We start from the raw sequence: 14,657 nt of genomic DNA, 5'->3' as shown, positions 1-14,657 counted from the left end.
AACACATGCTTCTTACCAGAATTCCATGGCACTCTACTTATTGAGTAGCCATAAGCGCTTGTTGGATTAAATTCCCTAAACAACAAAATGCAGGATAGCTCTAAATTCAAGCCAGATTCCACTTATAGAACCGGAAGACAGAGAAGGAAACCAAACCTCATAGTGCATAGTGTAATATGAAAATAAAAACGACTTTATTAAAAATAGGTATTGCCCTTACAGAGTGAATCCTTGGTACCACAACAGAGCTGTAGCATAAAACAATTCCGATTGTCCGGCCAGTGGCCGCTGTTTTGTTTTAATAAAAAACTTGTTATACCTATCTGCTCTGTGTAATGGTTTTGCACAGAACAGCCCCAATCCTCCTCTTCTCAGGTCCCACATCAGCACTTCTGGCTCCTCCCCCCCACCGAGTGCTCCCATAGCAAGCGGCTTGATGCTGAGCTGCACTCTCCCCCTCACAGGCTGCTGCCTTCATGGCTAGTGAGGAGAGAGAGAGCAGAGTGAGCCGCTTCTCTCTGGCACAGCGCTTGATCGAGATCGGGCTCAGTACGTTTAATGGGGGGTTGGGGATGCACACAGCAGATTATTTTTACCTTAATGTAGAGAATGCATGAAGGTAAGAAACCTTCTGCATTCAGAACCACTTTAAATGCCTATGGCAGCAGCGCTGTATTTGTAGGTAGGAGGGGTCCACCAGAAGATCCTGCAGTAGGCCAGTCTGAGCAAGAATGCCACATGATGATCCTCCAGGCGCCACTGAAAATTGACATGCGCCCTTCATGGCACATGCCTTAAGTTGCCTATCCCCGTTCTAACCATTCAACACTATCATGAATTATAAGGCAAAGAGTTTAGATTGTACTACTGGTATTGGTACGTAGTGCTGGTACAGGTGGACTGGTGCTTTAACTCACAGTGGTGTAGTGGTTAGCACTTTCACCTAGCAGCGACACTACCTGCCTGGAGTTTGCATGTTCTCCCTGTGCCTGCGTGGGTTTCTTCCGGGTACTCCGGTTTCCTCCCACACTCCAAAGACATGCTGGTAGGTTAATTGGATCCTGTATAAAAAATTGGCCCTACTGTGTATGTATGTATGTGAGTTAGGGACCTTAGATTGTGAGCTCCTTGAGGGCAGGGACTGATGTGAATGTGCAATGTATATGTAAAAGCGCTGCGTAAATTGACAGCGCTATATAAGTACCTGAAATAAATAAATAAAAATAAACTCACCTTCCAGCAAACATGGTCTCAGCCCTTGCTGCTATTTCATCAATATCAGGAACAACGGCTAAAAAATAAAAATGAAACTTATGTCAATCAAACCCTTTGAAGAAAAAGTTCAAATTAAAATACATTTTGCCCATCAGTACATAAGGTGCACAGGGGCTTTCAATGGCGGAATCACATTTACAGTATTATAGCTGCTCACAATGACAGCTGCTGATCTGCTGTAGTAATGATCACATTAGTTCAATGATTTAAAGCATTTTTCTGATAATCAAGTAGATATTTGTTGAAGAGGCCCTGGGAACTGAAATACTGAACTGTAGTGGGCTTCCTTTCAAAATATTTTATATGGAATGCCACTTTACCTGTACATCTAAGTAGTGCGCCCTATATGCCTTATAAAAAAATAAAGGTGTCACATCCTGTAGGATACACACTTCCATGTAATCACTCACTGGGCTGTGATGAGTTTCCTAAGCAATCACTATTTTCCACATAGGCAAGCCAGTAAGTGAGTGCTCACCCTCCTGCTCCATAAGTGAAAGGGTAGTTGCTCACCCAGTGGTTAGATGGGTAGTGCCACCTTCTAGTAAAGAATTGTAAGCCGCTGCTGAGAAGCCATTATGTACTGAAAAGACCTAAATGACAGCAGACAGCTATCACCCACCTGCTAGTGTTGGCGTGTCTGGTGGTGAGGTTGTTGAAACTGTTGAGTTGTCCACAGTACCTCCATTATCTCCAAATTCCTTCTTGTAGATGGACAACATATAGGAAATTCTATAATCCAGCCGCACACTGAGAATAAACTGAAGCAAGAAAATGACTGTCATTTTCATTATATAATATCGGAATAAAAGCTTTTAAACAAATGTTTCCTAAAAACGAAAGCACATCTGACATTGTGCCAACTGTCTATGTCTATTATAGAAAAAGGCAGGAAGGGCAATTTGTTAGGCCTAGAGTGAAATATTAGGTTTAGGGTTAGGAGAGAGAGAGTGCCTTAACCATAGGGAGGAATTGTGAATAATAAAAACCAACTATGATTGCACTTATGCAAAAATCTGAATATTCCCCTTTAAAGTGCATTACCAAAACTCTTTATCACGTTTTGAATAGAGTAGAAGAGGGTTAGAATCTGTCACTTTACTTATTACTGTCTGTGTCCAGCTGAGAAGATTCTACACTTTCTGTTCTGAAGAAACAATTAGAAATGAGAGGTAATCCTTAGAAAGTGAGGGAAAATTTCCTCTTAAACAGTTGCCACCGCAACAGAAGTCCCCATTACAAAATTTCCTCTTCTTTTTTGCTCTGGTGACCACTGTAATATGTTTGTTTTTTCATCACTTTCTGTCCTGACGACAGTGATCACCAGGACAAATGGTGAAAGTAAATCTCCTCAGCAGGGTCGTAGACAGCAATAAAAAAAAAGAAAAAAGGGGTTCTAATCTTCTAATCCTCCTCCACTATTGCCAAAGCAAAAAAAAGTTTTGGCAATACACAGTCTAAATTAAATATGTCAAACACAAGGCCCTGCAGGCTGAATCTGACCCTTCAGGCAATTTCATGTGGCCCTCGTACCTCTTGCAGTTGTGGCACACCTCTCGTCTTTGCCCCCAACTTGTCTCAGCAGTAGAGAACTCCTCCTATTGATCCTGCACCTGCATCCACAGCACCCCTTTGTCTCTGCCTCCTCTGGTCTTAGTATGTAGCAGACTTCGGCAGCTGTCTCCAGCCCTCCTCTGGTCCTCCTCCAGACCCTGCTCTTTCTACTTCCTAGCTTGTTCCCTGTAGCAGCACAAGGGGCGTGCACTGTGATGTAAGGGAGGGTGGAGGACTCTTGACATATGATGTAAGGGGATAGGGTGGTGCTCTAGAAATCTGCCTATAATTATTATGAGAATAATACAATCCTATGTCAATTGAAAAGGAGGGTCGCATACTGCTGGTATCATCCACAAGAAACTTTACTTGAGACTGCTCAGACAGAACACCATGGCAGAACCATGTTCTGTCTGAGCAGTTTCTAATAAAGTTTCTTGTGGATGATGCCAGCAGTGTGCGACCTTCCTTTTCAGACTTGCATACTCTGCTACAAGAGTGTGAGTGGGCTCTGTGCCAGTCTGCACCTGCCTTTCAAAGCTGAAGTCTTAAAACTTTCTATCTAACCTGTACCTATAGGTAGGCCTATGATAAGGCTTACCTATAGGTACTGTAAATATCTCCTAAACATGCACCGTTTAGGAGATATTTACTTTGCATGCAGCCAGTGACATCACTGGCCCATGTGCTCTGAAGGAATGACTGCCCGTACCTTTCCTTCAGAGCCCTGTGCCGTGAATGGTGGCTCCCACGTGCATGCGTGGGAGGGATGTCATCGCGTCTCCAGACAATCAGATAGCCGGAGGACGCAAACCCGGAAGGGAGACGGCTGAACACGTCGGTCGTGTCACCAGTGAGCGGGCGGTGCTGTGGGGGCTTCGTTCTAAGGTAAGTATTTCCTAATGAGCTAGCATGCGATGCATACTAGCTCATTATGCCTTTGTCTTTCAGGTTTTTTTTTTTTTTCTGAGGTTTACAACATCTTTAAGGTATTACTAAAACCAGTAAAAATCAAATACAGAGGCAACAATTTAATATGATAAAGAGCAGGGAAGGTGTGGGAAGAGTTATTCAGCAGAGTTGTCCCCCCCCCCCCCCCCGATTCTTCTCTACCCTATTTGCTTGTATGTGACATTGCATGCAGTGCCTAGGACAAATCTAAGAGGCAGTACGATTGAGACCAGTGCAGCAGAAGTGGTAGCTATGTCTCACCGCAACTTCCCTGCACTGCTCTTCATACGGGGGTAGAAGGAAGATAAGTACTTCCTACAGGGGACATGATGATAACACTAGGGGGACATAATGGTAGCACTAGATCTATATTGGTGGCACTGTGGGGAAATAATGGTGGTACTGGAGGGAAAGGGTGACACTAGGGGGGACATAAAGTTGGCACTGGAAAGGGTATATTGATGGCACCGTAGGACATAATGATAACCCCGGGTTAGCAGAGTGCATAATGATGGCAATGGGGTACTTACTAATGAGATAATAATAAGCAGCACATTAGTGTGATGCAGTATAATGGAGGCACTATTACGGGGGCTCACTGACCACCAATGTAATTTATATTATCGACCAACACTCACATCACTCACTTCGATTTGGTCACGCCTCCTTTAAAATGTAGACCTCCAACCCTCGGAGATTGCTTTCCACCGGTCTAAATTATTAATACTGCACAGTTTCATTTGTAAAATAGTCTTATTTACCCATTTATTCAAGTTTGCCTTGTCTGAGTTTGACTCTTGATCTGGAGAGTCAGGGGGTCACCTAACAGGTGTGGGCCTGTCAACTTCCTGGCCTTGTTATACATTGTCTCCCAGTTCCAGTACAACAATGTTGAATAGGAGAGACAGTTGGGTTGATGTACTGACCTTTCACCTCTGACTTTCAAGAAGAAGACAAAGTGGGTAAAGGTAAAAAAAAAAAAAAAATGTACCTTTCATAAGGAAGTGGGCATAATTATAATAACTGGAGAAAACTGAGCTGATTTGAAAGAGTGAGATTTTGAAGCACATGAATGCTTATCTGTCCTGCTGCTTCACACACCTGCAAACTCTGGTACTGACTCCTTTTCAAGTGGTCTTTGTAAGAGGGGATGGGTATGGTTGGTAAATTGGCCCCAGGGGTCTTAAAAGTGGCTCCCCATTAGACAAAGCCAGGGGACTAGATTTGAATTAGGCAACGGGGTTGAGGTTGGTTCAGTTGAGCTATGGAATATTATCATAATATATAGTATATGTTTCCTACCTGTAGGATCTCAATGATCTTCAGTTTAGTGTCCATCACAGTTATGTCCTCGCTGTCACTGGTCTGCTTACTGGTGTGTAGACTGGGCTGAACATCTGGAACTGCAATGGGAAGGATAGATCCACGGCTGAGGACCATCTGGGTCATCATCTCCCCAACCCCGTGGATTGTTCTCATGACGTTATTCCCTAAAATCACAATATGGAGGCAATTTCAGATTTTGAGATTTAAATTTTTTGCTTAAAGGCAAGTCAGTCTAGGTGCATGGAAAACATTGCATGTGATATGCACAGGAATCACAACGCATTCCTGTGCACATCACATGCAATGTCTTTGTGGTGTGATTTTGAGCCATTCATTTTGTATGGCTGAAATTGCATCTGCACCAATATGGTGCAGGACTCTTTTTTTCCCCGCACCTGAATCGCATCACATGGGTGTTCACACCCATGCGATGCGATTCTGGCAATCGCACTGCATTTTGCAATCCGTTTCGGGGTGTCAATCTAACATTGACACCCGCAGCAGATCGCGTTGATTCTATGTGATTGCCAAGCAGTGCGATTCCATTCGGGGAAATGCAGCAAATCTTGTGCGTTTCCCACATCGCATCAGTGTGAAACAGGATCCAAAGTTTTACAAATCGGGGTACATCAAAACAAAAAGTGTGCAAAGCCTTACAGTCTGTCTCCTTCATAGAAAGTAGCCATAGCCAGAGTAAAAAAGCCTGTCCCTAGCCAGTATGCTGCAGATTCTGTGTAAAAGCAAAGGTCTCTCTTTGCCTCAAAGATGTTTGTTGCATTTTCTCGACATGAGACTCTTAAAAACTTTAATCTGCTCATTTCTTGTTTTCTCTGGTTTCTACCTCCCCCTCATCAACATGCTGATAACGTTATAAAAATGTGATGCTGAGCCTTCATAAATGAAATCCAATGATTAAAAGAGGTGGGCCGGGGACAGGCAGGCCAGAGATGGAAGGGTTTGATGATACCGGACACCTTTCAGCCAGGAAATAAGGTGGGCTCTATCTTTCATGCTGCAATTTCTAATTCACACTGTAAGAAGCCTACAGTGTGCAATGAAATCAGTAATCAATTTCAGTACAGCAGAGGAGCATGTACAACTGTGCAAGACTAAAGGGAAGGCTGGTGTTTAACTTTCAACTTTAGAACTACAATGTAAACTCAGCAGAACAGCCAAAGAAATGCGTTTTAAACATATGTAAGGGTTAGGTAAGTCAAACACAGAGTTCGGTTTACTACAGTGCTGAGCAGATTTCTAGACGTCTTACACTGCTTGCAGGCACAAAGTAGGTGCTAGCCGACAGGTATTACAGTGGTAATCAAAATGTTTGGGCACCCCAGGTAAAAATTTGAATTAATGTGCATAAAGAAGCCAAGGAAAGATGGAAAAATCTCCCAAAGGCATCAAATTACAGATTAGACATTCTTATAATATGTCAACAAAAGTTAGATTTTATTTCCATCATTTACACTTTCAAAATAACAGAAAACAAAAAAATTGTGTCTGCAAAAGTTTGGGCACCCTGCAGTTAGTAGTTAATATCTTGTACTGCCCCCTTTGGCAAGTATCACAGCTTGTAAACACTTTTTGTAGCCAGCCAAGAGTCTTTTAATTCTTGTTTGAGGTATCTTTGCCCATTCTTCCTTACAAAAGTCTTCCAGTTCTTTGAGATTTCTGGGCTGTCTGTCACGCACTGCTCTTTTAAGGTCTATCCATAGATTTTCAATTATGTTGAGGTCAGGAGATTGTAAAGGCCATGGCAAAACCTTCAGTTTACGCCTCTTGATGTAATCCCCCGTGGATTTTGAGGTGTGTTTAGGATCATTATCCATTTGTAGAAGCCATCCTCTCTTTAACTTCAGCTTTTTCACAGATGCATCAAGTTACCATCCAAAATTTGCTGAAATTTGATTGAATCCATTTTTCCTTCTACTCGTGAGATGTTCCCTGTGCCACTGGCTGCAATACAACCCCAAAGCATGATTGATCCACCCACATGCTTAACAGTTGGACAGAGGTTCTTTTCATTAAATTCTGTGCCCCTTCTTCTCCAAACGTACCTTTGCTCATTCAGGCCAAAAAGTTCAATTTTAACCTCATCGGTCCACAGAACTTGTTTCCAAAATGCATCAGGCTTGTCTATATGTTCATTTGCAAAGTTCAAACGCTGATTTTTGTGGTGAGGACATAGAAGAGGTTTTCTTCTGATGACTCTTCCATGAAGACCATATTTGTACAAGTATCTCTTTATAGTGGAATAGTGTACCACAACTCCAGTGTCTGCCAGATCTTTCTGGAGGGATCGTGCAGTCAAACGTGGGTTTGGAATTGTTTTTCTCACAATCCTGCGAGCTGTTCTGTCTGATATTTTTCGTGGTCTTCCAGATCTTGCTTTAACTTCCACTGTTCCCGATGACTGCCATTTCTTAATTACATTCCGAACAGAGGCTACTGACATCTGAAAACGCTTTGCTATCTTCTTATAGCCTTCTCCAGCTTTGTGAGCGTCAACTATTTTCAGTTTCAGTTTTCTAGACAACTGCTTAGAGGATCCCATGGTGCTTATTGTTGGGGCAAGGTCAGAGGAGTCTGGGCATTTAAAACCTTTGAGATTGCCATCACCTGTCTTCCCAGACGAGGATTGAGAACAATCCATGACACTGGCAGGTCTCAGACTTGCAAAGGGGGCAGTGCATGCTATAAATTCTGCAGGGTGCCCAAAGTTTTGCAGACGCCATTGTTTGTTTTCTGTAATTTTGAAAGTGTCAATGATGGAAATAAAATCTAACTTTTGTTGACATATTATAAGAATGTCTAATCTGTAATTTGATGCCTTTTGGAGATTTTTCCATCTTTCCTTGGCTTCTTTATGCACATTAATAAAAATTTTTTACCTGGGGTGCCCAAACTTTTGATCACCACTGTAGCTAAATACAAACAACGAATCTCTATTTTTCAGCCAAATAGAAAGCAGTGAGAGATTACAGCTTGTACCTAAAAGAAGAAGCTCATAGAAGGCCATAAGTGCATAAATCATTTTTCCCAAAACTGGACTCTGGGTTTAGCAAATAGTGTCTAAATACATGAGGCATGTGTATTCTTACTTAAATCCTGGTGTGCTTTGTGTATTTCTCTGGGATCTGTGCAGTAATTCAGTGTGAAACTTTCCCTCTGTGCAGGAACTTCCTATAATAAAGACCGCTCACTGCTGCTCTCTCTCCTTGTGCAGGATGGCTGGTCTGTCTCCTGTAGTTTTCTGCAGACACCCTTTCCTGGGTGGGTCCCACACAGCTCTGCTCACTGCAACGGCTATGTATAGTACAGTAATGATGCCACCACTGTTTTTTCAATGTAATATCTGGGTTTGAAAGGGGATTTGGAGCACTTGAGGCAGATTTATATAATTTGCGACTATTAGGGATTACATTTAAATGCAAGTTTTTTTTGTGTCTGGAGCTTCAGTTTTAAGTTTAGTGCAAGTGTGATATTGACAATTCTGGTGATACAGAAACTGCTGCACTTTACCTCTGTGCAGGAGCTTCTTGTAAAAAAGACTGGTCATTGCTGTCCCTTGGTGTGCTTTGCATATTTCTTCCAGATCTGTGCAGTAATCTAGTGTGAAACGTTCCCTCTGTGCAGACACTTCCTGTATAAAAGACTGGTCTCTGCTGCTCTCTCTCCTTGTGCAGAGTGACTGGTCTTGTCTCCGCCCCCTCCTGCAGTGTTCTGCAGGTACGCTGTAGTGGGTGGGGCTTGCTGGGTCCCTCCCACAGCATTGCTCTCTGCACAGGCCTGATGTCACTGCTATTTTTACATGGTAATATCTGGGGGTTTTAAAGGCATTTAATGCATACAAAGTGCATTTATATCCTTTTGTGGCTATTTTAAATGACAGTATTTATTCCCAAAGTTTAGATTTAAAGTAGATGTAAACTCTGACCGAATGATATTTAATTTGCTAAAGCACTGTGTGTCATAAATTGCATTTTTTAAAATCTTAGTTTTAACCTTTTTCATGCATTTTTGCAGCTCAGTGCTGTTGATCTCTTGCAGCCACTTTCTGTCAACATGTACAAACCCAATTCCAAAAAAGTTGGGACACTGTAAAAATTGTGAGTAAAAAATGAATGGACTAATTTACAAATCTCATAAACTTTTATTTTATTCACAATATAATATAGATAACATATCAAATGTTGAAAGTTAGACATTTTGAAATGTCATGCCAAACATTGGCTCATTTTGGATTTCATGAGAGCTACACATTCCAAAAAAGGTTGGGACGGGTAGCAATAAGAGGCCGGAGAAGTTAAATGTACATATAAGGAACAGCTGGAGGACAAATTTGCAACTTATTAGGTCAATTGGCACCATGATTGGGTATAAAAAGAGCCTCTTAGAGTGGCAGTGTCTCTCAGAAGTCAAGATGGGCAGAGGATCACCAATTCCCCCAAAGCTACCGCGAAAAATTGTGGAGCAATATCAGAAAGGAGTTTCTCAGAGAAAAATTGCAAAGAGTTTGAAGTTCTCATCATCTACAGTACATAATATCATCCAAAGATTCAGAGAATCTGGAACTATCTCTGTGTGTAAGGGTCAAGGCCGGAAAACCATACTGGATGCCCATGATCTTTGGGCCCTTAGACGGCACTGTATCACATACAGGAATGCTACTGTAATGGAAATCACAACATGGGCTCAGGAATACTTCCAGAAAACATTGTCGGTGAACACAATCTACCGTGCCATTCGCCGATTGCCGACTAAAACTCTATAGGCCAAAAAAGAAGCCATATCTAAACATGATCCAGAAGCGCAGGCATTTTCTCTGGGCCAAGGCTCATTTAAAATGGACTGTGGCAAATTGGAAAACTGCTCTGTGGTCAGAAGAATCAAAATTTGAAGTTCTTTTTGGAAAACTGGGATGTCATGTCATCCGGACTAAAGAGGACAAGGACAACCCAAGTTGTTATCAGCGCTCAGAAGCCTGCATCTCTGATGGTATGGGGTTGCATGAGTGCGTGTGGCATGGGCAGCTTACACATCTGGAAAGGCACCATCAATGCTGAAAGGTATATCCAAGTTCTAGAACAACATATGCTCCCATCCAGATGTCGTCTCTTTCAGGGAACACCTTGCATTTTCCAACATGACAATGCCAGACCACATACTTCATCAATTACAACATCATGGCTGCATGGAAGAAGGATCCGGGTACTGAAATGGCCAGCCTGCAGTCCAGATCTTTCACCCAAAGAAAACATTTGGTGCATCATAAAGAGGAAGATGCGACAAAGAAGACATAAGACAGTTGAGCAACTAGAAGCCTGTATTAGACAAGAATGGGGCAACATTCCTATTCCTAAACTTGGGCAACTTGTCTCCTCAGTCCCCAGACATTTGCAGACTGTTATAAAAAGAGGGGGTGCCACACAGTGGTAAACATGGCCTTGTTCCAACTTTTTTGAGATGTGTTGATGCCATGAAATTTAAAATCAACTTATTTTCCCCTTAAAATGATACATTTTCTCAGTTTAAACATTTCATATGTCATCTATGTTGTATTCTGAATAAAATATTGAAATCCAGATCATTGCATTCTGTTTTTATTCACAATTTGTACAGTGTCCCAACTTTTTTGGAATCGGGTTTGTACTCCAGCCATAGCTTTATGGCATTTCTCAGGGCGAGTTTCCTGACAACAGTAAACCATGCCTGTGTAATATGTGCTGAATAACCACCTGTAGCTTCTATTTTGAATCCTGTGTGATTTAGGAAGCAGGGACATTGAAGTAATCAGACTGGGAGTAGGAGGTCCTGCACTATGAGCCAATAAGGCTTCACTGTGCTGCACAGGGGTATTAGTCTAAGGCAGTCCATACATGAGTCAGTTTTTTTTGTTCAACCAGCGGGTTAACCTCCCTGGCGGTATGATTATGTCAGGAATTACATACCAAAAGCGGTACAATTCTTTTCATGGAAATTTGGCGTTATGTATTATAGGCCTACAATTCTTAGTAATTACTGACTTAAACCTGACCAAAACAAGACTCTAGTAGACATCCCAGATGTGATAAATTTGAAACACAAATGCATGAATTATAATCGAATCAATAATATTATTTTATTATTTAATATATAATATATATAATAAAATTATATTGATTAGATTATAATTCATGCATTATATATTATATATAGATATATGTGTGTGTGCATATATATATATATATATATATATATATATATATATATATATATATATATATACACATATATATATATATATATATATACATATATATGCATATATATATATATATATATATATATACACCGGTATATATATATATATATATTTATATATATATGCATATATATATATATGCATATATATATATATATATATATATATATATATATATATATATATATATATATGCATGCATATATATATATATATGCATATATATATATATATATATATATATATATATATATATATATATATATATATATATATATATATAATATAAAATGTGTTTTGTGTAACGTTTTTTTTTTTTTTTTTTTTTTAATTTCCCTCCCTAGTTCCGCTCCCATGCAGCATTGCTGCTGCAGGGAACGGAACTAGGAAGTGATCAGACCGACGGAGGGACGGAGGAGCGGCGGGACTCTCGGCTGGCGATCTCAGCAATGAGAGATCATCGCTGGATCGCCAGGATAAGGTAAGAGAACACCGCTGCGCTCTCTGCAATCCACCCCGAGCGTGACTCGGGGTTACCGATCCTGATATGAAAAATCAACCCCGAGTCACGCTCGGGATTACCGCTAAGGAGGTTAAACGAAAAAAAAAAAAAAAACGGACCTGATTCCCCCATCCACCTCAGAGGTGGATGGGGGAATCCTTCAACTGAGCTATAGTATTCTGACAGTGGGGAAGCTTCCCCACCATCAGAATACACTGATCAGTGCTGCCGTTTATAGCCTGCAGTGCTAATCCAGCAGGAAAAACCTGACAGGCAGTTGTACCAAAGTCGAACAGTAGATTGACTTCTGTACAATCATAGTGCCCATGTATGGATCAAAATTTGGCCGGTTCCTGCTGAACTAGCTGAATTTCAATCCATATATGGTCAACCTAACATGAATCAGGCACAGGAAGATGGAATAGTTTAGGCAGTTTAATAAAGGAGAAGTACAAGCAAATCCTCAGAGGTATGGTCATGTGTATTTATCATCCAATGTGCAGACAGGTGACATAGGAGGCTGCAGATGGGAGATTGATGTGTAAACCACAGCAGCCGCTGCACTAATATTTTGGATAATGAAACAGTTTACAGATATGTATTTAAACCTGGACTCCAAGCAAACAGATAAATGCAGAGATAAAATACATATAAAGAAGCGGTTTTACCTGCCAAATGATTTGTATTTCTGTCCACCCAGTCCCGAGATTCACACAGGTCTGCCACACAGAACAGCCCTAAGTTTCTCTCTGCTGCTCTGTTCGTCAGTAACACCTACAGGTCTTGTTTTTCCCCTGGCCTGTGACTGAATAGGGAAAAGAGAAGCAGTAGACTGAGGCGGTAATCTCTCCATCACTCTGTTCTCTCGTCCTATCAGCATGCTTTTTGCAGTGCGCACAACTGATTGATTCCTTGTGCTACCAGTCTGAGCTCTCCTGTACAGAGTAATACTCTGATACCAAGTAATACACAGAAACTTTGAAAGGATTTCCAAATGAATACAGAGCAGCATTGGTTTGTGTATTTTATGTCTTCCTGGGGTTCAGCTTTAGGAAGGAGTTCTTCTTTAAGATTTATTGGCTCTTAGGGAAAACTTCTTTTCCCTTTCTCTTTTCCAAAGAAGCCAAGTAGTATTCTGCATGATACAAATCGACAGTTTAAACTAGGGCTAATTAAGCGCCCAGAAAACTATTAAGACATGCAAGCGACGCAGCGAGCTGTCTGGAACGATCTAGTTTGCCTTTTCATTCGCACAATGAACTGGCGGTTCTTGATGCAAGGCTAGCTAATGACTGGCAAGACAATGGATGCCCCGGAGCCACTGCCGATGATATCAGCTCATTAACCTGCCAGCTGTATGAGTGACACATTCTACCTCTCAGGTTGAAAAGATATGATAAGAGCCTGCGACACACAAAGGGGAATACATACCATTTCAGACTCGCAGATAAGGAGGAAGGGAGGGAAAAAAATGAAAACTACAAAATTACCGCTGAAAACGCCGGGCAAGATTTATGGGCCACCGAGACGACTCAATAGCACTAATATGGATATCTGAAGAGGCGGTGGACAATGTGCTGTCCACGCACCTTCATGTAAGACAATGAAAGAAGAATTTTAAGGACATAGCGATGAAAATTAAATTTATCAGAATCTTTCAGCCGAAGTTCAAAAAGTGCTGATAAGCCAAAGAGACGGAGAAAGAGATCATTAAGATCGTATAGAATTGCATAGAAGGTATTTAAATGTTCTATAATTGTTCTCAGATTAGCAGAGGCCGGGGGCGGTGAATGCATCCAGGTTACAAGTTTTGATAAGTAATAGGTAAAAGTTTTTTGAGACAATACTGGATGACATCAGAGGAGATTTCTATAGATTATTATAGAACTTTTCAGATCAATGTTTGGGCAAAGCTGAGCTCAGCTAAAATCAAACTAACAAGAGTTGTGGTACGGAGGTACCTTCTGAATGTCAACTTCCATTCAAGGCCTGGTGTAAAACCTGCTTCTTCTGCATACGGCTCAACTGCACTTCCAGCACTGTCCTCCCATGATGCAATGCTTGCTGCTTGGGCAGTCAATCACCAGCAAGACACCTTTGACCCATGCAAATAATAACTTTCAGAAAAGGATTAACTGGGGTTCTACTAGCAAATCAAATAGCCATTCGATACTCAGAAGATGTTATTTTTTTTTTTTAGGACAGTGGAAGTAAACCCTAAAACTGGCCACACATAAATTTAGTTTCACCTGTTTCCTGTAAAAATGGCCGAAATCCAATTTTTTTCGATCTGTGGCCAATCATTTGCCATCACTGCTCCGGTACTCTGATAGTCACAGGCGCCAGCTGTCAGATTACAATAGCCCACGGTGTGGACTGGAATAAGAAAGCTTGCTTTTCTTTAGTTCAGTCCATAGGCTGAGCAAGAGAAATCTTTGTACATATGGCCAGCTTAAAGTGGACCTTCATTCTAAATATCAACTTGTTCTGCCCTGTCTCCTCCCCCTCCCTCTCTTACCAATTGTTTTTTTTTTTTTTTTTAAAGAAGTACAGACAAAGCTTTTTGGCTGTATGTCTCCTGTGGATCACAGGAGAGCAGCTCATTCGCCACTTCTGTGACCCGTTTTTAGAAGACATCGGGCTGAAGCCTGATGTCACACAGCTGGTCCAAGCTCAGGAAAGATCATGACCATATGGTCGAGATCCGCCCCTTTAACAAAATTTAAAAAAAAAAGTGAGACTTTACAATCACTTTGGGCCCTGATGAACCGTGGCCTACTTAAACTCCAAAACACATTGGCA

General features: G+C 41.3%; 1 protein-coding gene across 1 annotated transcript in view; it reads right to left on the bottom strand.

The window, feature by feature from the left end:
* The window catches only part of ITPR2 (inositol 1,4,5-trisphosphate receptor type 2), a 611,059-nt gene that overhangs the window by 300,910 nt on the left and 295,492 nt on the right, over positions 1-14,657 (bottom strand). Inside the window, exons 22-24 of the mRNA XM_082252924.1 lie at positions 5,083-5,270; positions 1,898-2,036; positions 1,234-1,291 (exon numbers count right to left, since the gene is read on the bottom strand). Of these exons, the coding sequence (XP_082109050.1) occupies positions 1,234-1,291; positions 1,898-2,036; positions 5,083-5,270 (385 nt within the window). The remainder of the gene's footprint in view (positions 1-1,233; positions 1,292-1,897; positions 2,037-5,082; positions 5,271-14,657) is intronic.

Source organism: Pelophylax lessonae (genome assembly GCF_965119305.1).
Source record: "Pelophylax lessonae genome assembly, chromosome: 4".
Lineage (NCBI taxonomy): Eukaryota > Metazoa > Chordata > Amphibia > Anura > Ranidae > Pelophylax > Pelophylax lessonae.
Note: the sequence above shows the minus strand (reverse complement) of the source record. Positions and strands in the feature narration are given on the sequence as shown.